Below are 23383 nucleotides of genomic sequence, written 5' to 3'. Positions count from 1 at the left end.
ATGTGTTAATTCAAAAGCCTCCTGGCTACAACATACACCACCCCAAATACCCTTGCAAAAACCTTCATGTAGATTCAAGTGCAATTTTAATTTCTCCTCTTATAGGCAATACCATGCTGAAGTAGTCCAGGGCATACAAAGCCTCTGAGATTGTATCTGAAGCCTATAGGCTGTGTTTTGTAAAGGTCAGGCCAGCCTGTGAGAAGAAGGCTTTAACTTTTCCTGTTGCACAGTCACTAGAGCGTGCTGGGTCTCTCTCTTTCCCTTCAATCTGACAGCAACCACGTTTTCAGAAACGTGGCCCCAAAACTCGGGTGTATCTCAGCAGAACTTGAAAGCACGTTCTTCTTTGAGTTTGATTTCTGGGTTGGCTTTTGAAAGATGTGCAGTCGTGCAACTACATCATGTACCTTCTCCGAGTAATGACCACAACTGGTCCCCAAATGTTTACCAGCACAAGGATGCCTACATGCAGGAAGTGGGAAATGGGGGTGGGTCTGGTAGTTACTCTTGATGTGGTCAATCTGCCACTGACCTTGTTTGGGTAAGGGGAAGGGGAGGATGTGAAAATGAGACTTTGCTTTAATCTCTTGTGTGCATTTTATCTCCCCTCCAACTTTCTAAAGAAGTTTCATCTGTTCAAGCAGCTCCCTTCCCTCCTTCTTTCCCTTACAATTACAGCTCTCGCAGGCGCAGGGAGAACAGCAGCAGCAGCCGCAGCTGAGGCTGAGTCGCGCAGGCTTGTTGTTGAGCTGAAGTGGTGATAGCATCAAAGGAAATGGATGGGGATTTCTGAGATCAGAGCTGTTAGGGCCATTCATGATTTGTTGCCAGGCTGAAAGCTGCTGCAGAGAGAGCTGCCTGAGAAATGCTGATTAATACAGTAATTGAGGTTTTCTATGAGCAAGAAGGAAAAAATGAAAATATGACTAAAAATGTTCTTTTTGAAATGAACAGCATTTTGAGATTGCACATTCCAGACAATAGCAGCTACTGGTATGAAAGATTTCTATAAAAGAGCAGAGAACTGCTGGTTGAACGGGGCGTCTTTTTATGTTTCTCTATTAAGGAGAAAGGTCAGAAGGTCAGTCTATATATTTCTTTAATGGCAGAGTTTCCTTTGTGATTCTTACTTTAGTACGCATTCTTAACAATTTGTTTCTGTCCCTTCTTTCTTGATAAACTTAGCTTTATTCTGGATCAGGCACCATGAGGCTAGACCTGCACGCCAGTGAAATCCCTTCTCCTGCGCTATGGTAGTTCTGGGCTCAGCTTCACTGAGACACCTGGAGCTAATTTTAGGACAGCCTCGGAGTGTGCCACGGAGTTACTTGAAGTCCGTAGGCTCCATAGGCTGTACTCGCCTCCCCAGGCTCCGGGGAGAGAGCCACACTGACCTGGGGTATTGGCATCCTCCTGTCGTCCTGAGGAATATTTCACTTCATCTGATCTGATCTAATCTCTGCTTCCTCTTTTTCTCCAGCCCAAAAGCATTCTTAGTTCTTTGAAAGGCAGATTTGCTTTTCTCCTGCTCTCCTTCACATTAAGAAGCTCAGCCCCTGAAGGAAACACATCAAGCCTTTTTTTTTCGCCCCCCCCCTTTTTTTTTTTTTTTTCTTTCAAGCTAACAGGGAAGTGAAAAGCTCTGAAACAGCTGCCTCTCAGAGTGAGACTATTTTTCGGTAAAATAATCACCTTCAGTATGACTACATTGTTTTTCTGTTCTATGCGGTGTGACTCAGCATCAGTTAATTAACCCAATCAAGTAGGCCGGATTTCTCTCCTTTAATGAATGGTTCTTCCTACTTCAGAGCCTTCCTAGACCTCATTTTGGATGTGCCTCGGTTTTACCGGGTATATCCAATTACATTTATATCCGTCAGCCCAGCGCTCGGGCCACCTCTCTTGTGGAATTACGCCGTGGTGGAAGTTAAGCCAGGATACTGGGCTGGCAAGCAGTTGCCCTACTTATGTCTGCTGCCACGAGCCCTCCTGTGTTAGCGCACACAGAAGGTCTTTACGCAGATACGCTATTCTCAGCACCGCAGACCAAAACCGGCAAGTAATCCTTTCCACACGTCTTTTTATCAGGGGGAGGAGGAGCAGGTTAAGGGAAAGGGATGTGTGTACACCCGCCAGAGACAGGCGCCCAATTGCATAAAAAGTGCTTTTTTTTTTTTTTTCCTCTTTCTCCCTTTTTCCTGTGAAGAAATGTGTAACACCCAGATCACCCCAAGATGTAAGCGTGCGTGTGTTTAAAAGAAGAACGTGAAACTAGCTGCCACGTAAAGTGCTGGGAAAGTGATGAGAAATACGCTCGCAGACGTGCGAGAAGGAGGAAAAGTAGTAGAGTTGCCTCGCAGCGAAGCAGCTAGCGTTCGTGCCGGGCTGTAGATGGCTATAAATGGAATTGTGCATCACCATTCCTCTGAGCCCGGGGACGCCTCGCTGAAGAGACAGGACCACTGAAGGAAGTAAGGCATCTGGTTGTTTTGTAATGAGAAGCAGGAATGCTCTTAATAATAAACAAACAGGACATTGTATGCCATCATCACAGGATGTCCTTCCTTCAGCCAGCACGCTGACTTGGATCGGAGGAAAAAAACGGGGTGCGGGGTCCGCTCAGGGCTGTATCAGCCCTCCTTCCGTCGCCGGCGTGCTCCATCGCATGCTGCCCGCCGCTCCTTCGCTTACCACGCTGCGGAAGAGGCGTCGAGTTTGGAAACGCTGCCTGCCCTGCCCCGCTCCTGTGGGCTGCCCTGCTGCTGCTTGGGGAGAGGGAATATGTATTTGTGGGAAGAAGCTGAGCTGTTTCTCCTAATTCCTTTTACGAGCGCTGATTAGAAGGAGTCTGGCAAGGGCTAAAATCAAAACTCTGCAACTCCCAAATCGGTCGTATCAAGTAAAGTAGCGCAGCTGTTAAGGTTTGGGAGTAAGCGCTTTAAGTCGGGTTTTAATCAATATTCCGGAACCTGGGAGTGACTTTAATTGTCATTTTTATCTAGTGTTCTACCTCGTCAGGTCGAGGGCGAACGAACGTGGGTGCGCGTTGACCGCTGGAGCTTAAAATAGCACGGAAAACCGGATTTCTAGTAAAAACTGTCGCATCTGCCGGACCCAGGCCGCGGCTCTCCCTGCTTACGCAGCAGCGGCCGCCCCCGGCCGTCACATCTCGGTCGAAAAGGGGAGGGGAAAGAAGAAAAAAACTAATAATTAAAAGAAAAAGCCAAACCCCAAACCCCACCCCAAACCCCCGGTGGGTTGCGCGGGGGCCGCAGGTGAGGGCCCCACCTCCCGCGCTGAGGGGAGCGGAGCCGGGGGAGAGGGCGGGGCCGGTGCGCGAGCGGCGGGCGGGCGCGCGGGCAGCGCGCGGGGCTGCGGCAGGCGGCCCCCCAGCGTCTCCCAGAGGCAAGAGCAGGGCGCGCGGCAGCACCTGCCTGACAGCGGGGGAGGAGCGGGAGGGGCGCGGCGGCGGCGGCGGCGGGAGGTGCGAGTCAGTCTCCCGGGGAGCCGGCCGCTGGAAGGAGGGAGCGATGTTTACTCGGTAGAGATGAGCCAGGTTTGCCGCCGACGGTGGGCTTCGCTGTGGAAACGCGCGCGGACTCTGCCCCGGTAAGGAGCGCGATGCCTCACCCCCCCTCACCCTCACCCCCCTCCCCCCCCTCACCCCCCCCCCCCACACACACCTCCCCGGCTCCTTCTCCGGCGCCCGGAGGACGGAACGAAAGTTTTCCTCGTCGCCTCTCCCGGCTCGGGAGCGCGTTCTGGGATCAGCGTTAACCCCTTCGCTCCGCCGCGCAACTGTCACCCCCTCCCTCACGCCGGCTTTCGCTCTTAGTCTCCTCTCCCCCTCGCAATGCCGGCACCGCTCGCCTCCTCTGCCCTCCGGACGGGGCGAGGGCCCCCGGCCGGCCGGGGAGCGGGGGGGCTGCGTGCCCGGACCCCCCGCCGCAGCCTCTGCGGGCAGGGCCGGCGGCTGCGGGGGAGGCGGTGCCCGGCGGGGCGCCGGGGGTCTCCTGGAGCCCGCGGCCAGCCGGCCCTTGAACCCCTTCCTCGGAAGACCGTGCTCTTTCCGTCGTGGCGTTTCGTTTTTCCCGGAGGAGGGGTGTGAATTTCACGGCAGCCGCGAATCCGAAAAGGAAGAATGAAGGGATTTTACGCCGGGCCGGAACGTCATTCCCAGCTACCGGCGTAGTCCCTGACGAACCTTAGGGAAAGAGCCCGACCCTAGTACCTGTTTGGGGATAGCTTTGATAACAGCGCTTCTCTCCTGAATAGGCAGAGGGGCTGAAGGACTCGTGGAATTGTCCTGCGAGGCTGCTATCCAGTGTTTTGAGCTAGTAATTCTCGGAGGTACCGTGAAAATCAAAAGGCATAGAACAAATTTTTTTTTTTTTTTTTAAAATTATTTATATTTTCCCTGCTCCTTTTTCGGCCACCCGGGAACGTGTTGCAGTGCTTTGTGAAGGGCTGCTGCTGCAGTGATGCTAGCAGGATGTCGGCTTTCTCAGCCTTCCATGCCAAAGGATAAGGGGACGTCAGGAGGAGGCGGGGGGGGGGGGGGGGCAGGTTGTTTTGAAAGTTGTTTGTGTGTTGAAAGCCGGTGGGAAAGTTCAGGCTTCCCCATTTGGAAGAGGCAAGGCTGGGTTCCGCTCTTCCAACATGCGCTTTCCATTTTTAGCTTCATTCAGACGCAGACAGCAGCTCCTTTCCTCTTCCTCTCCTTGTTTGTGACACTTTTCTGAGGCAGCTTTTCCACAGGCGACTAAGTGGTCTCACGGCCATGACCCCACGTTTTCTTCAGCATGGAATATTTTTTCTCTCTCTGGGGCATTAAAGAAAGGGTCTGAAAAAGGTAAAGCAATTGTCAGCCTAGGGATTTTTTCCTCTTTGTTTTTGTTCCCTCCTCATTATTACCGAGGCTGGCGTTTTAAGGTGCTGCTTCAGTCAGAGCAGCTTCGTTTACACTGCTTTTTGACTATTACTCAACTGTACCAGCTATCCTGCATACGCTTTTAAAGTGTCACAGACTACTGTATTAGTCACGCTGTCTCAACGGAAACCACAACACTGAAGGACAATGAGGATTAAAGGCTGTTTTCTTATTTTCCAGGCTGCTACACAGTGTAGCTCGGACGCTGTGAGTTTGAAGAATCTGGTGAAAGGGAGAGAGTGGACAATGAAAATGGACATGGAGGATGCTGACATGACTCTGTGGACGGAAGCCGATTTTGAAGAGAAGTGCACGTACATTGTAAATGATCACCCGCTGGATCCCAGTGCCGATGGAGGCACCCTAACTCAGGCAGAGGCTTCCTTGCCAAGGAACTTGACTTTCAAATACGCATCTAACTGCAAAGAGGTAAGTGGCAATGCTCTGGGGAAGGTTGGAGTCAGACAAGCCAAATCACAGCGCTTTGGAAAGTGCGTGCTCACCCTGACTTCCATTCTTTAACACACACACACACACACACACCCCCACACCCCCTACCCACCCATCAGCAACTGCTGCCCGCTGGCTTTAAGATGGGACCCTAATAAGTCTTTTAAGAAACTGCGAGTTGGTCATCTGTCATGTAGTATTTTCACTAGAAATCACAGCCAGCCTATCCCTGAAACTGGTTCTGTACCAATTCGCAAACAGTTAAATTTTCACACAATTTGAACAGCATCTGAATAAGCATATTTAAACTGTAGGGTAGTTCTCTGTGCCAATTTCTAGACTGCTGTTTGCCAGGACCATTCATTGCCTCTGGCTCAGAGATTAAAGTGCCTCAGTTGTCCAATAAATAGCTTTAAAAAAAAGTAGAGGGGAAAAAAAGAACAAATTCCTGGAAATGTGTTTAATTATTTCTTTTTGTTTTCCCTTTGGTTGTGGAATTGCTTTATTCTTTTTGTGAGCTTGCCGTGTTCCCGACTTCCTTAATTCTTAAAAACTCCGGCATATCGGTTAAGGAAATGATGGTAGAACTGTAGCAAGCTTGGCAGAAGGGTGGCCGTAGCTTAAATTAACTTTTGTTTATCTGGGACAGTATCTTCACTGCTAGCTAGCCGTGCGAGTCTGTCCTATCCTTGTCCCTGGAGTGGGTACATTCTTTGTTGTTGTTTCAGAAGGGCTGGAAAGAAATGAGTCCGGATGAGCAATTTGGTTTTGTGTTTACTCCTTCATATAGAGTAGCTATTATAGCTAGGTGTGATGTTCGGCGGGGTAATAACCCAAGGGATAACCCTTCATTTCTCCTTGCGCTGAGACTTGTGGTATAGCAGCTATTACCTGTGCTTCTACTTTGGCTAAACACACTGACCACAGAGCTGAAAAGAAGAGGTACACTCATCCATGCCTATCAAATATTTCCTTCCAAAGCAGGTACTTGTTTAATCCTGCATACAGAAATAGGGCCGGACCCCCAGCTGGAGGGTATTGGCACCATGGAATTTAGCTTGGCAGTGCCTAATACAGTGCCTCGTAGGTTTGTAAGAGGTTAAAGCCAAATTCTCCTGTAAAATCACTCTTCTCTTCCCATCTGCCCTGCCCTGCCCTGCAGAACTTTGGCAGAGAAAGGACATGCTCCAGAAAAAAAGTGCGAAACCTTGCTTTATGTTACTGCATTGTTAGATAGGTCTTACTTTGGCGGCGGTGGGGGGAAGATAAAGCTGCAACTCTGCTGTGTGGTACGGGAGGATTTCTTGGTTGAAGGGTGAGCTTGCAGCGCGACAGCTCGGGCAGATCCTCGGCAGCCGGCTGGTGTCTGATTGCTCAGGCTGCCTGCTCTCTCTGCCCCCGTTTAGTCCTGCTGCTGTGGCAGGAGACGTCCGAGAAGCTTTCAAAATTCCCAGTGCTGTGCTTAGAAATACCAGGGTGTAATTTCCTTAAGCTATAGCTCAGGTCAGTGAATCGGGGTAGGAGGATTGCTGCCATCTCTGTATAAGTGCTGGGGGGAGAGAGAAGTCGTTGAAAGATTCTTGGTTCTTCCTTGTAAAATGTGACCCGTGCAGCTCCCTGCTAGTGGGAGTCTGAATATAGGACATCCTCCTTTTGTTCTCCAGAGTTCCCCCCGGTCTTTTATTTGCACTGAATAGCACCTACCATAAGGAGCAATAGGAACTTTGGAACCCTGGCTCAGTTTCTAAGGTAGCTCTGAAAGAAAGGGCTGATCTGATCCTTCCCCCCCCCCTTCAGTGAAAGCTACAGTCCTGTGAATGTACGGACAGGTCACTTGTTTGCTACTTGTCTGCAGGGTGAAATAGTTGCAAATGGCATAATCCAGTTGGGTTGTAGCAACTTCTGACGTGAAACATTATTTTTTTCTGTCTGCCTTCCAAGTTTGATTTTGTTCAGTGGGGTCAGGACTGAGTGTGTTGCTCTTGCACATCAATGTTTCTGGGGTCAGCGAGGGAGCCTGATTCTGGTTTTGGCCTCATGGAAAACCACTGGAGTCCTGACAGCTCGATAGGGTGGGTTTTTTTCATTTGCGAAAGGATGAGGTAAGACTTCGGGGGATGCATGCGTGCGTGTTTGCCAGTGGGTTTCAGATGTGAGCTGTCTTCATTGTTAACTTTGGGGAGAGCTGTGGCTTCATCTGGTTGAGAGTTTTAAATGCTGAGTCAGTTTATTGACAAAAACACGTATAATTCATCACTTGTGAAATGCTAATACTGTCATGATTAGATCATGAAATCCTATGCTGTCACGATTAGTATTATATCTCCACTTGGAATAGGAAAAGTACTACGTGCCTGCTTAGGAGGGAGGAAGTACAACCGCTGTTGTTTGGGGAGGGTTTCTTTTTGTGTTTCTCTTCCGTGCATGCTTTGTGAAGCAAGTAGCTCCTCTTTAAAGGTTTATTTAATTTGCAAGGGAGTCCATGGCATGTCATACTCTTGTTTATTCTTGGATCTTGATCGGGGATTTTTCTGAAGGACACATTTTTCATTATGAGTTCACAGTATATGTCAACATTTTGAAAAATGAATTACTACTGCCCGTAACATTTTAGGCTGCTAGATTTACATGAAGTCATTTATTTTTCTATGTGTGAATTATTTATCCTTTCCCCCAGTTTTAGCAGTTGACAAAAAATGATTCAACGCAGTGCCAAAATCACGCTCTGGAAGGCCATGTGCGAACAATCCTTTTCGTGCAGACATTTAAAAACTTTTTTTTTTTTTCAATAATTTTTCCCTTTGGTCTCAGTCCTTAAAGCCTGAACAACCCTTCTTGATATAAAGTGCCAGTTATTCTGCTGTCTTGAGTATTACTAGTGCCTCATCCTCCTCTGTGAGCTTGACAGAGAGAAACATATCTCAGCAAACCCATTACTTACTGCCTTTCTCTGATAAGGCCGTTCCTTAGAGACAGACCCTGAATCAGTGATTTTGATGAAAGCAGTGATTTTGAGCTGTTACGAAGTATGCCTCGCTGACCTCAGACACTTGCTCTCCCCCTGTTGCTTTTATTTTATTTCTTCAATGTGTGATCATGGAGGAAGCGGTCTGAAAGCATTTTATTTCATGGCTTCTCTTTTAGAAGACTGGTCTGAACGAAGAGGTGAAAGTTATGCGGGCTTATGTGACCGTAGAACTAGTAGGGTTTTTTTTAAGGGGGGGAAAAAAAAAAAAAAAGGCAGTGTTATTCCAGGACACGATGGCCTTCCCTGTTTGCAAAGATGCAGGAGGGTTGGTCTTTCAAAGCGCCTGTTAATAGCAAATTTGGAAGCGGAGCCCATCCGTCTCTTGCCCGGGGGCTGCGGGCAGGGCGGGCTGTGCTCTGCCTCCCGGCCTGCTGACCGGGCCTGGCGGGCCCCAGCCCTGCCCGCCGCCCGGCCCCCGGCGCCGCATTAGGACCCTGGTCAGTTCCAGGGCCGCCGCCGCCGCCCGGGGCTGCTCCCGGCCCCGGCCCCGGCCCCGGCCCCGGGCTGCCCCCGCCGGGCCGGCCCGAAGGCGGCCGGGCTCTCCCCGCCAGCCCGGCCGGGCGCCGCCGCTGCAGCGCCTGCGGGTCGCAGCCGGGCCCCGCTCGCCAGCCGGCTCCTCTCGGCGCATCCCGTCCCGCTCGGACGGAGGGGAGAGCGGCTCGGCTCAGCTCGGCTCAGCTCGGCTCAGCCCGGCCTCGGCAGGAGCCGCAGCTGCCCCGCGGCGCCGGGAACCGGCCTTGCAGCTTCAGGCTAACTTTTGACTGCATCTTCGTGCTGGAAATGCTGTTTTACTGAGAGGAGAAATGTGGTAGCGGCCCGCTTGCAAGAGTGTTGAAAGTTGGAGCTTTGAAGGGAGAGGGGGTAAGCGTCTGTAGAGAGGAAATTGCTCTGAAAATAGCGCGTTGCTCCCTTACGGCATGGTTTAGACCCAGAAGGCTGCACAAGGGCAGTAGGTTTTTATTTGTGGGGAGCGAGCTCAGGTCATGCTCCCCTGTGGTTCCCTGCCATGAGACTGTTTCGAAGGTCTCCTCGCCGAGAGGCAGCAATGTGCTGAAGGACACCTGGTGGACACAAGTCTGAAATGCCGCTCTGCGACAGCTTTTCGGCAGCTCGGAGACGGCTTCCCCTCAGCACCCTCAGCTCTGGACGTGGAGTTCTTCGCTGTTTTGCCTGCGAGCCCTCAGCAGCTCTGTACTAAGCGGCCTCTTGATAAGCCGCCCCGCCTAAGCTGCAGCAGGGCAGGAGCCCCTTTTGGCTGCAGCAGGGGTGCTGCTGGCAGCCTGGAGCCAGCGTGTCGTGGCACTGCCGGCACCCCTCTCCAGAGGGTACCTCTCCATGACCACAGCAGCTGAGCTCGTGGGGGCACAACGGAGGCCAAGAGTTGCCGACCAGAAAGCCACCCTCGGTTAAAAGTCGTCTGGACAGCTTTAATCTGGTTTAGCAAAACTTCAGTGTTGGCACACAGGGGTGTGCAGAACATCCTCTGCCAAAATAACCTGATGGGTACAGGGTGACAAATCGTCTTCGTGTTCAGCTGCACCAAGCGAGAAGCAAGCACTGCCTGTAAGGTGGATATCAAAAAGTATCTGCTGTGTCAGAGACACCAGTGCAGTGAGTGTTTCAAGTTGACTAGTTCGAGGAGTGATTTCTAGAGATTCTGAGAATTTCATTAAAGTCATTTTAATTAAGGCCAAGATATTTTAAAACCATGAAAAAACTAGAGCTGCCACGCAGTAAAACTGGTAGGGTGTGCTGTAGGTTGGTTGTGAACTTTTCTTGAGAGGGCAGATGGATGTAAATGAAGATATATGGGGAAGATGAGAAGAACATCTGCCTTTTTCAGCTCTCTGTGAGAAATGTACAAGCAAGACAAAAATAAAACTGAGCCACTGAGCTTGTTTCAGCTTGTGGTAGGTGTAGGAAAATTTCTGGAAGTCCCTTTTCTCTCTCTTCAGTCCAGATGCACAGATCAATGGAGCATTTAGCTACCTCTACTGTTGATGTTTAATTTTTTTTGTAGTGTGCTGAAACACATGTTGAAACACAGACAAGCGCAAACAGCCACCACGTACACCCAGCAATCTGTTTCCGGGTGGATTATCTCCTTGATTCCATGGCTGTTATTTGTCCCCTTTATTTTGACATTTAACGTGAAATTATGCTAGGCGTTAGTTGTTCACTGGGATTTTTAATCTTGATCAGTACACAGGCAAGTATTTGTCTGTCTGCCTCTCTCACACCAAGGGTGATAGAACAGAAGAAAATGTTGCATGAGAAAATCACAAGGCTTAGCTAATTTGTGAAGTGCTGTCTACAGTCCAGGGTTTTTACTGTCCTTTGCTGTGAAGGGCTGTTAGGAAGAAAGTGAAATGCTCACTGAAGTGAGCTATCTGCAGGGTCTGATGAGTGCTAATCTGCTTTGGTAAGAACGCTGATTCCTTGTGGGGTACAGACAGCAGTGATCCCAACTCTCAGTGTTCTTCTGAACACTTCTGCTGTTCCTGTCTTGTTCTGAAATCCTGGTGAGCAAAAAGGCAAGTGGCGAGATGTGCGAAAGCGATACGATTAATACATTTTGCCGTGAAAGTTTGGTTATAATACGAAATTAGTGGGCTTTTTACCTTCCTTTTTTCCCCACTGTCTGAGCAGCAGGATCAATCTTGCAAAGGCTTGGGGGTTTTGGTTTACAAAATTGTTGGTTTTCTAACATTGTTTGGATACATTAAATTTAAGAAGATTGTTGAGGAACAGAGAGAGACAAAACCAATAACTCAGCAGTGTTTTGCAAAGGGTTACTCCAAGGCACGTTCTTCTGAATAATGATGAATTGCTTCCTGATTTGTGGTCAGTGACTTTTTTTGGTATAATTACTGTCAAGAAGGAAGCTGAACAACTAGAGTACATTTCTTAGACCTAGCATAGTGGAGCATTTTCATCAAAACCCTTAACGCCTTTTTGACCAAACCCACTTGACATATGTTACCGGAACTGCTGCCTCCTTTATATAAAAGAGGGTGATCTGTGAGTACATGTCCTAAAGCCATTTCATACTCTGTTTTGTATGCCACTGTATGCTGGTGAGAGAATTGTAGGTCGTCTTTCTTTTTTGTTCTCCTTTTAGCTATCAGGACGGGTATAGAGCAAAGAAGGTGGGGGTGGGGGGGAGGTTTCATTTTGATCTGGAGGAGCAGTCATTCCAGTTCCTAACTTATTAGAAAAGCGAGCTCTGTAGCAGTGAAGTGATTGATAGCTATTGAATAGTTTTGTTTGCTGGAACTAGACTTTTGGAGTTGCCTTTGATAGGAGAAATAACTTGTGAAGACGTTTGACAGTCTCTGTACATCTCGCTTACTGTTTCTTCTTGTAAATGTATTTCAACAAAACACATTTTTCAGGCGGTGTTCATCTTTGGCTTCTGTATGTCTCGGTAAGATGGTGATATCTAACAAAGCTGGTCATACCATAACCAACACGATTGTAAACTTATTTCTGTTTTGCTGACCTGTCACTAAAAATTTCTTGCATTGGTTGCTCTACCTTGTTAAGTTCGGGGGACAGGGAAGAGGAAGGCAGACTTTTCGATTTCTACTGGCGATGGACTGATCCTGTGCTGCTCTTCTTGTAGGTCACTGGAGTTATAAGCAAAGAGTACATCCCAAAAGGAACGCGCTTTGGACCCCTGGTAGGAGAGATCTATACCAGCGATACGGTTCCCAAGAATGCGAACAGAAAATACTTTTGGCGGGTAAGCAGGAAAAAACAGCACCATGTTGTTACAGTAAGCAGATCACTAAATGAGTGCAGCTGAGAAGCTGGGTCACTTCCTGCTTCAGACCTGTGTGAATGCAGGGGGCAACTTCTGTACCCTGCCAGGCACAAACAGAGCCAGTGGGGTGAACTAAGCCAAGTAAAAGCCTGGCTGTCTTGGATGTAGGGACTCTGTGGGTGGAGAGAGCAGGGGAGATGCGCAGCCCTTCCTGGCTCTGACTGCTTAAATGGATTGGCGCTTGATTGTGTAAAGAAGTAGTTCTGCTGCTTGCTGTAGGGGCAGGTTATTTTGCATTTCTTCACAGTGGAAAGTCATTCTTGTTTATGCAAATGTCACGTATCCTTGATTTTTCCAGCTGTGAAGAAGCTGTGAAAGTACTGCATCATCTTTTACTTTGGAATTACGATACATTTTGTGACATTTTTACCTGAGTTTTGAATAGAACTACTATAACACGGTGGTGGTGGTCTTCAGCGTATATCATTCAAGTCATAAGCTTTTCTAGTCCACTTCAGAAGGCGTTAAAAGAGCAGCCCACAGATCTTAGGGAAGAGAAAAATCCATTAATGGCAGGCAGACACTAGAGGTGATGCCCACTATGTACTCTGTAGTATAAGCTGGAAGGGAGCACCAGCCAATTTGTTCTGGCTTGGGAAGTCTGTGCTGGGGAATATGCTTCCAGTTTATCAGTTGACATAATCCTCGGTCTCCTTTACAGACCCATTATTAATTGTTAGAGAACATTCCTTCAGCCCCATCTCCTTCCATGGATTTGTTTTGCTGCCTTCTAGCCATTTAGGTTGTGTCTAAATCGGTGGATTTGGGAGTATATCCAAGCCTCTGTGCCCAGGTGCCTGCCTGCCTTAGCAATATCCCAACCTCATATCCAGGTGAAACCCAGGGCAAGCACCAGCATTCCCCACAGCCCTTTCTTCCTACCTAATTGCATCATTTTGGTTTTCTCAGATTGTCTTTGTGCGATGTAATATAGCATTGCACAGGCAATTATTTGCATGAGTGTTTTTACAAAGCAGGCGACTGTTTTCACATTCATAAGCCTATGGAATGTTTCTTTTAGCCAAATTTTTTGGGAGCTTGTGTCCAGCATAGGAAGAGACTGGTATGCCGGCCCTAGCCCTGTGGGCTGCTAATAAGATGGCAAACACTGGGAAGAGGGGCTGCTAACCATCTTGCAGGACTTATTCATATATTGCAGCGAGAAAGATGACATCATTCTCATGATGTGATTTTAAGCCTTACTGCGGAGGGATCCTCGGAAATAATATCCTAGGAGCCATCTAAGCATCATTAAATTCCCTGATATAATCTCTTGATTCGTTCAAGACACGCTGCTGCACTGAAAATTAATTCCTTCCTAGGGGTCTGAAACAGGCTTGCATATGCAAAGGAAATTGTGGGAGATAACTTCCCACATGTTATTAAAGGCATCCTGGGCTTGCTGGCAGGATCAGGAACATCTGCTGCGCGCGCGGGGGGACGCTGCCTGCGCCTTGCCCACACGAGGGGAGCGGGGCCGCCCAGGGCTGATGTCATTTCTGGGAACCGTGCCGTGACTCAGCACATCTGGTCTCGCCTACCGCAGAATAGGTGGGAGCCCGGTGGGGTGTCTTCGCCCCGGAGCTGGAGCACGGTGACCCCAGTGGGGTGCCTTCACCCCGGAGCCGGAGCACGGTGACGGGCAGCATCCCTGGCCCTGCTGTGGGACCTGTGGAGGGCTGGTTTGGGAAGCGGCTGTGGGCATCGAGTGCTGGAGCCCTGCGTTCCTGGAAGTTTGCAAGCCAGGGTGAGCAGAGAAACCCGAAGGCTCCTCTTGATGCAGCACAACTCACCCGGCTCCCTTCCATTTTCTCATAACAAACACACCGCAAAATCTCTCGCAAGCCGCTTTGATGAGGCCACATATATTTCCCCCTTCTCAGTTTACAGGAAGTTACTCTTAAAGAAAGTGATTCTGGTGTTTACGGCCCGCGTTAAAGGGCCAGACTGCCTTGCCCTTCTCTGCCGGTGGCTCTCTGGGGAGAAGAGGAGAGGTTCCCTCTGTCCGGCAGGCGCTTGCGGGGTGCACTGCCTGGCCAGGTAGGCGCGAAAGACAGTGATGTGAACACAAAGGCAGGAACACGCCATGGACTGTTTTTCCCCTGAGATAAGCTCTGTCTCGCCTTCGGAAAGGCATTTCCTGCTCAGCGAGGTGCGTCGCTGGTGCAAGCTGCTCCCGCTTCAAGGTCTGGCTTTTGCCCGGTCATCTGTTTTGTGAAACCCAGGAACCCCATTTCATCCAGTGCAGAGCTGGTTCCCACTGGGAGTAAGGGATGTGTCTTTAACAAGTGTGTCTCCTGGATTTTTCTTGATTTTTTTTTTTTTTTTTTTTTAAATAATTCTCTTATTCTTACCACTTCAAGAAACAGTAACTTCTCTCAGTGATTGGGGCTTCTTTCCCCGCAAGCCGCTGAGCAACATTTAGATTCATGTCTTCTTTCCCCTCTGTGGACAAGCCAGAACGTGTCCCTCGATAGGAAAAGTGACTTCTCATCGGCTGGCCCCTCTCCAGGTCTTCGTTAAGTTACGGCAGGTGAAGTTCATCTTTGCCTCGCCCAGCCTGTCTACAAAAGGGCTACAGTCCACCTATGAGCAAGTGTTGCTTTAGGACTCTGGGGGGGTGGAGGATGTTTGCATAGTTTAAACCTTTGGGCGGAGGTGGTAGGAAACTGCAAGTACAGAGGCCATAGAGAAAGGCGAGAAAGACTCTGACGTAGCACAGCCAGTCAGTCTTATACACAGGTGACTCAAAGCATTAATGCAAGCATGCACTCAGACCAGCAGTCATTAGCATCACCCACTTGTTGATCATAGCACCAGGAAAAGGACTCTAAGGTAGACTGTTCACGCAGGGAGAGTACTCTGCATTTCAGATTTTGGGTCTGATTTGTCCATACTAGCGCATACTTAGCCACAGAGGCTAAGCAGAAATGGAAAAGGTGACTGTGGACTTACCTTTGAATAAGCATCTCTTTTCGTAACACAGAGGATATCATAGTTGGAAAGGGGCGGACCCAGCTTGAATTCTTCTTTCAGTGATATCTCCTCGTTTTTTTTTTTTTTAAAAAAAAGCTTATCATTTTTCCCCTCTGGACTCTGCGCGCACATGTTGCGTATTGTGCATATATATATTCATAGGCACTTCCTCTCTATTGCAGATCTATTCAAGTGGTGAGCTTCACCACTTCATTGACGGATTTAACGAGGACAAGAGCAACTGGATGCGTTATGTAAACCCTGGCTACTCTGTTCAGGAACAGAACTTGGCTGCTTGTCAGAATGGAATGAACATCTACTTCTACACCATCAAGCCCATCCCTGCCAACCAAGAGCTGCTTGTGTGGTATTGCCGAGACTTTGCAGAGAGGCTGCACTATCCCTCCTCCAGAGAGCTGACAATGATGAACCTCAGTAAGTGGATTACAGTATAAACAAGGAATGCTAGTAATGTCTCTTCTGCCTATATGATCTAATAATAAGTTGTGTAATTACACAGCTGCATCATCTGTTGTGTCACAGTAGGTAGCTCGGAGTAGAGAAGGGGAATTAAAAAAACCAACACAACAGAATGAGTTCCCCGTGCCCGTTCAAATGTAAACAGGTTATAAAAAATCTGGACAGTTACTGGTTTACAATCTGAGTCTTACCTGATGACATTCTGGACAAACCACCTGAATATATCCTCTGCCTTCAGAACCATAGATATTGGTTCACTCTCAGACTTTCCAAGTCCAGATCTCGTAGTGCATTGAGCAAAAGTCTGCTTTGATAGCATATACTAAAGGCTGTCCAGTCATGCTCCCAAAGGGCTGCCCTCACTGTACAAGGAAGTGGCCATATGCCATGATGCTGTCTAGGTGTCTGACAAAATACGTGTTGACTGCATAATGCTCTTTGGGCCTTGCATCTATGCTTACTTATCTTACGGGAGCAAACCTCCTGTCGTCTTCTGATCTGGTTACTTGTTCTTTAAGCTCAGTGTATTTTGTCCCCATTTCTTGGCTGTATATCGCAGCTTTCATTTTCTGTTCAAAAATAATAGCACTGGTAGCGGGGGGAAGAGATATTTCCAGGAGTTTGTCTATGTGTTCCTCCGTGGTTTCTGACCATTTCCAGCCTCAGCACTTTATTCATAGCTTAATCACTGCACAGCACCTCACCCAGAGGCCCTTGAAGAGAGGGACCGATTCTTGCTGACTTCTTCTCATTTGACTCTTAGGCTGCCTTCCCCCCTGCTAGCTGCTCTGAGATAGAGCAGAGCATTCTTTTGTCCTTCTGCCAGCGCCTGCACTGAAATTTGAAGGAAAAACTGCAAGCAGGTTTTCTTATAAAAAGGACTATTTGCTGTTATTTGGCAACAAATAATGGGCTATAAAACATCAGTGTTACTTTGGGGCTAAAATGTAACCCCGCATCATGAAAATGATGTCACACATTCAGATTAATCAAAAGTACATCTATCCTCCATGGATGTCGTCCTTTCACCAGTTTTTGGTCTTTCTCTACTAAATGTAACAAATTGTAGAAGAAAATTTGCTTTTTCTTAATGGCAGAGGGAAGAGAGGGAAGGGATGCCCTACGCTGCTGTATTCCCTAGTCAAAAAAACTCAGTCATCTTTGCACATATGTCATTTTGCCACACGCTGTGCAGTTTTATTTCCTGATATGATGAACTGTTGGCTTTTCAGTGAGACCTGCAGGTGGGACGAGACAACAGCATTAAGGGTTCCTGTGGATTAGGAGTTTGCAAAGATCCAGCCAGACACATTTGGCCACTAGCTAGGAGGATACGCAAACACAGCCTCAGTTTCCTGTATCTGCTGGCACCTTAGGTTGCCTTGCAGAAGTAGCGAGGAATGTATTTGTAAAGTGTCAGCTAATTATCTGGTTACTCTTATTCAGGTCAAAACTGGGGGTGTCTGGACGTGTGCAGAATAATCCATTTTAGTAAAAGGAGGTGGGATCTGGAGCAACAATTGTGTAGTTCAGCCTTAACATTCAAAAGCACAGTCTTTCCAGATGCTGAGATTGAAATATCCCTTCTTCTTTTTAAAGATAATTCTGTTTCAGCCATTTAGAAATTTTATGTTAGCTCCCTCCACCTGAAAAAAATAGCAGCTCAGAAAAATGAGAAAAAGTTCTCACTTTTTTTATTTTTTCCCCTCATCTTTGTGGCAAACACACGCAAGCCTAAGGCCTGCAGTTAGGCCAGAAACCCTACAGGTACCATAAGGATTAAAGTTTTCTGAAGTTTTGGTGCCCTTTCTTGAAAAGTATGGAAAAAAATCCAGAGGTTTCCCAAAGATGCTTACTTGCTGAAGGCCCTGTAGCAACAGTGCAAGCAGGGATGGTTTTTCCAGCATTAGTACGGGAACTAGATGAGTTTAAAGTGAATGTCAGCACTGTTCAGTTTTCTTCTTCCCCTTCCTCCCAGGCCACTTCTTCTAGTTAAATCTAAAATTAGCAAACATCCCGCTGCCTCTCCAGCCTCTCTTTCTAGCGCAAGCCTGGCTAAGGTGCCCTCACACTGCCTTCATCTGTGAATAAAGTGCAGAAGGCTTGTCCCCAGATAGCTAGCATCCTGCGCCTGCTGCAGATGTGGGGCTTTGCCTCATCAAAACATCTTAACACAGTCTTGCTTGGGGGGGACCCCCCACTGGTCACCTCCTTCATCTGCTAAAAAGTCAGGAAAGCCCTCTCCAGCCAAACAGATCGCTAATAATTCGGTGTTCAAAGTGGCACGGCTTCTCTCAGAGGAGTGGGCGAGCATCGCCACCTCTCCCAGCTCCTTGCTGTTGGTTTTGGCACCCTCTGAGGAAGAGGGAAAGAAAGCCGGGGTCCAGGTCCCGCCACAGCTGAAGTCAGGACTCCCTCCCGCTGGGACAGGCGCCTGTGTGAGCGCAGGGCTGCAGCACTGTCAGCCCATGGCCGTTGTGTGTTGCACCCAGCTCCCTCCCTCCACCGTGTCTTGGGTGTGCAGAGCATGCGGGTGCCCGCAGGAGGCTTTGGAAGAGCCATGCCTTGGCTGGTTGCCCGGCCTGGCACAGGAGATGCCACCTGGGACACACACCTATGGAGAGCTTCCAGTGTGGCCTCAGTCTTGCCAGCTTAAAATATAGGCAGCTGCTTTAGGTGCCTCAGGGGTTTGGGGATCACGGTCTTGAAGTTTAGCACCTCAGTTCCTCTTAAGCACCTGAGCGGGATGGGCCTCTGGGGAAAAATGTATCAGAGAATTTCTCTGGCTTTATTTCCTGTAATTAGTGGCCTCAAAAATGAGAGAACCACCACTTTAGAGCATAAATATATTTACATGTCCACATATAACATCTACTTGCCTCTGTAACAGCAAACTTTCAAATTAAAGGCAACTTCTCCAGCGTTAGTTCATTTGTGCCGTAGAAGGAAGGCATTCAGATTCAAGACAGCAATTAGGCATGTACTTAGTTATGGGTTTAACCCTGTCCTCTGTGCTTTCTTGAATTGGGGCCTTTGACCCAGTCTTTCAGACGCTGAAGCGCACACCTACCTTCACAGCCATGATTAGCTCTGAGTGCAGCTACGTAACTTTGAGTGGATGTTGAAGTGCCTGCAAGGAATTGCACAACAGTGGTAGAGGCAAGACTCCACGTTATCCCAGCAGTGGAAACTCAAGTCTTGTTTCAGACAATCCCCTTCTCCTTCCTGCCTGTTTTGAGGCCATTGATGTTATTTTTTATCAAGATTTGAGATACGTTACCTTCAGATGGTGCCGTTGTCCAGTAAATGGTTTTAAGTGCGATGGCACAAGATTTCTATATTTCACCGGCCAAAAAGTCAATTTTTGGTAATTTGTTAAATGTGCTTAACCTCATCCACCTGGGCCTTCAGATTGCCTTTTAGTCTGTGATATTTTATTTTTGGACCAGCAAACAGACTGAGGAAATTTGCTTTGGGAGTCCCACATAGTTTAGCATTTAATTCCTACCTCATCGTAGGAGCGTTATTTTGGGATGGAGGGTGGAGAGTGTAACACGTTTTTTTTTTTTTTTTTTTAAAAAAAAAAGCCCTGAAACAATTGCATTGACTCAGGACATGACTACCTGATAATAATGTTCGTGTATTGCAATCATATGATGCAACTTCCTGCTGCTCGTGTCCGTGTTTGTCTCCTCAGTCAAGTACGGGCAGGTGACATCTTTTGGTCAAGCTTCAGGAAAAAAAGTTTTGAGTTGAGGGAGAAGACAATTTGTGAATTTATGAAACATTTGGTAGTCCTCTTGTTTCATTAACAGGTTTAAGAAGGTATTATTTAAAATATTGCGGATTCTATGAAGATTAACTTTTTAATGCTGTTTCTTAAATGTGATTTATTCTTTTCTTCCTGCTGGCCCTGACACGCTGGCCGTTAGCTAAGCCCTGCTGCTCGCTTTCCCTTTTGTTTATGGGCAGTTTCACTTTCTGGTTTTGAAGCTTTTCTGTTTGGGTTGAGAGGAAACATCTGCACTTGCTTAAAAAAAATGCCGCCTGGAATCTTCAAAAGAGCTCAGGAAAATGATTTTGAAATTATATGAAAGGTTGTCTTCACAAAACCAGAATTTGGGGGCTAAAGTTGACGTAATCTAGAGGATTATTTGGAGGCTCCCTTAGAGACCTTCTCTGAGCAAAATATTTTCAAGGGCATGTCACCCTGCCATGGACACATTTAGAAAACAGATGATCAAATTATATACTTCTAAATGTTAGTCTCCATTCTCATTTTGAGTGGAAACACTCTTTGTTTTGCCTGCTTCACAACTTCGAGGTTCTCTTTCTACTAGCAGAAGAGGTGCTTAATTTAGATCGAAAATGTGAATCGGCATAATTAAGCTCCACCACTCAAAGTGTTCAGTACCATCTCACTCCTGAAATTACTATTGAAATTTCTGTCTGCCTACAACCGTTTTTCAAGTTTTTAGAAAAAACAGGTCATTGTTTTTATGAAGTCTTTCTCAGGCTACAGATGGGACCTCAAGAAATGAGAGCAAAGCCTACGGCTATGCAGCAGTCTGTAGCTGGAACACCCACATTGGAGTGACTTAAGGCAGCCCCTCTGCTCAAGTTTTATTAATACTTAAAAGTAACAGGAGTTTTGTCCCTTTTCCTCTTGCACATGCTCACTAGTCTCAGATCTGAGCAAATAATCTGTTGACCTCGGTGAGAAGTGGATCAAGCTCCTAAAGAGGCACGTCTGGGTTTTTTTCTCCCCCCTCCCCACCCCCTCACACTCCTCCCTCCACCCCAGATCAGTAACTTACAAATGAAGCTGCACTGTTCTTGTTTTGTCATGAACCTCTTTTCTGTGTGTGTCTCTGACCACAGAAACTAGACAGATCTTGGAAGAGTATGTGCCTATATTTAGTATATATATGTATATGGGGGTGGGAGAGAGAAATGCATTTCAAGAGCGAGAGGGAGACATTGTGATCAGTAAGAACTTAAATATAAAATCAGAAGTTTAAAAAAAAAAGTATAAGAAACGGATCTCTCTAACTTTGAAGTATGGCTCCTTTAAGAGCAACAAGAAAGGTTGTAAACCTCTCAATCACTTTCAGCCCTGGTTTAAATCCACATTCAGTATAAAACATAAGAACCTCTCCTTGGCCCCTTCTCTTATTTTACATGGTGCTGACACACTTGTTTATGTTTTGATCTCTCTGGTGTTCCCAAGTGTCCCCTGTGCTCAGGTAATAGGGCAAAAAGCCAAGAGGGGATTTATGGACCAAAGATAGCTTGCAAACTAAAGAGAGCTGTCACAGTTAATAATCTTTAAATATTGCGACTTCTGTCTACATATGGAAATTAGTAGGAGGGGAGGCTTTACCCGGAACTTTGAAGGGAAGGAAAGAATGATTATCTTTAGTCTGTCAAGTGGGGACATGGGCATGTTGCACAAAGAAAGTTACATTCTTGGTGTGAGCTTCCTTTCTGTCACTCACGAGCTTGCTCCGGTGCATAAGGCACGTACGTCCCCACCCTGATGTTTAACGTTGTGACAGTAGGAGCCATTCTGCCAGCTGAAGTGGCCCCAGTTTCTCTATTACTTTTCCAGCAGCGCCAGCACTTCTCTTTCCTCTTTCCCTTCCCCTGGATTTTTTTTTTCTTTAAAAGAGAAAAGTGTCAATTTGAACTTCCTGCTCGACAGACCCCACTGAGAAACTGATACGGGCCTGATAAGGTGGTATTTATTTATGTTTTCTGCTGCGAGGCTTCACAAATCTCGCTTCCTCCTCCCGCCCCCCGCCCAGCTTTCAATACTTCCCGGTCTCGATACTTCCCGCTGCTGATAGCGTCACCGGGAATGTTTGCTCTGAGGCGCTGGTGTGGTGACAGGCAGCTGATAAGAAGATGCAGATAATATTATCCACAGTGCCATTGTGGAGGTTCTTGAACCTAGTAGGACCTCTATGTTATACCCAAACATCTGGGTGGACATTTAGAAAATGAGTTACTGGTCCATGAGTACAGACAAAATTACAAAAGAAAACAGATGATTTTTAATGGCAGACCACGCAACACACTATTAATTTATTTTTGAAACAGCTCTGCATTAAACTTCAGCATCGAGAGAAGTAATTGGGAAGCTGTCTGCACGCTTATGTGTGTATGTGCTTGCTGTGCAACACGCCCTATGTTTTATCATAAATACTTTAATTGAACTTAACTGTGTTCAATTGCATTTCATTGCAACTTGAAAATCCACGAGCGGCCCACATACCTCAAACTAAATTTGCTTGCCACTAGTCTAATGCCATTTGAAAAAGGATGCTACTGTAAAAGTGGGTTGCTGTGAGTAGGAGCATGCTTTGAAAACAGCTGTTTTCTTGGATACATTTAATAAATGGCTGTTTTGTTGCCTTATAGGGTGATGTTGCCAAATGATAGATTCCGTCAGAGTAGTGAATAGTGAAGGAAAGAATCTGTGTTGAACGTGGCCTGTTCCCATCTTCTTCACTGGGTTCAGATGGTCCTCCAAAAATCAGAAATAACTGTTCCTCACCCCAGTTAGTGAAGTAAGAACAGTCACGTCACAAAAGTAGAAATTTGGTTAAAGGGCTGCGATACTTTCAAGTCACATACCTATCGGTGTTGACTGGTACCTCCTGATGGAAAACCTTGCGCATAACTAACCATGAATATGAAACCTTCTTGTAGTTTTTCCCCTGTAAGAAAACATCTTACAAGTCATCATTTCGAGATTATATAACTATTAACTTTGGGAGATTAGACAAAAGCAGACTTCTTTTTCTACTGAAGACATCTTCCAGTGTACTGTTTATACTATATTATGTCCTGGTAACAAGGTAGAGTCTTTGAATACAAATAAACAGTGCATGTGCTGAACTGAGCCGAATGGATGCTAGCTTCTATTTCCTTCGAAATGCATATTTCTTTTGCCTTTTTTTTTTTTTTAAAGTACATTTCAACTTAGCAAGACTGGTTGGCTCTAGTTTTTCTTTTGCTTTGCTTCAGCATTTTTTTTATAAAGTACAGCTGTAAGCAGAGGAGTTTTGCATAGACCGAATGCCACAGAAATCTGCAGTAAATAGTCTGCTTTGTTGTAGATGTTCCTAAGCAGTATATTTAATGAGTAATGATCTGTTTACTGATGGAGAATACCTTCTCTTTGAAGAAGGCTTTCATCCTAGCCAGCCATGGGGTTTTTGGTACTGTAAGTAATTGAACTGGCTGGTGAAGTGACTGCTGCGGTTTGGCAAAAGCTGATTTGTCATGCCTTCTTGTTTTACAGAGGAACATTTCTGGGAGCTTGCGTTCTGCAGAGTCCTTCTGTTAAACCTGTATTGTGAACAAATGCTTGTTACGACATTTGTTGGAATTACTGCTTAAATAGACATTCCAACACCAAAGCTAGTCAAATTTAAGGGGAAAGAAAGGTGGAGTTAGTTTGCAAAGTGGAGACTAGCACTCTGCAAATGAATCACCATCCAGATCTGTATGTACTAGCTGGCGTCCCTTAGATAACAGTGCTTTATATTAACACTTAATACCAGCAGGCATTTCTTGACACAGAAATCAGTTTTTTGGAGAGTTAAATGATTGCTTATCTCCGAGAGTGGCCCTTCCTTCCCACTCATCTTGTAGGAGTTAGATTGTATTTTGAAAAGAGGTA

The 23383-nt window shown here is 46.9% G+C and overlaps 1 protein-coding gene across 1 annotated transcript in view; it reads left to right on the top strand.

Moving 5' to 3' along the window:
* The window catches only part of PRDM1 (PR/SET domain 1), a 30292-nt gene that overhangs the window by 4324 nt on the left and 2585 nt on the right, over positions 1-23383 (top strand). The window contains exons 2-4 of the mRNA XM_075708136.1: positions 5114-5362; positions 12037-12156; positions 15396-15648. Of these exons, the coding sequence (XP_075564251.1) occupies positions 5114-5362; positions 12037-12156; positions 15396-15648 (622 nt within the window). The remainder of the gene's footprint in view (positions 1-5113; positions 5363-12036; positions 12157-15395; positions 15649-23383) is intronic.

The sequence above is a fragment of the Pelecanus crispus genome, chromosome 3 (assembly GCF_030463565.1).
Source record: "Pelecanus crispus isolate bPelCri1 chromosome 3, bPelCri1.pri, whole genome shotgun sequence".
In the NCBI taxonomy this organism is placed as follows: domain Eukaryota; kingdom Metazoa; phylum Chordata; class Aves; order Pelecaniformes; family Pelecanidae; genus Pelecanus; species Pelecanus crispus.
This window is presented reverse-complemented; position numbering and strand designations above follow the sequence as displayed.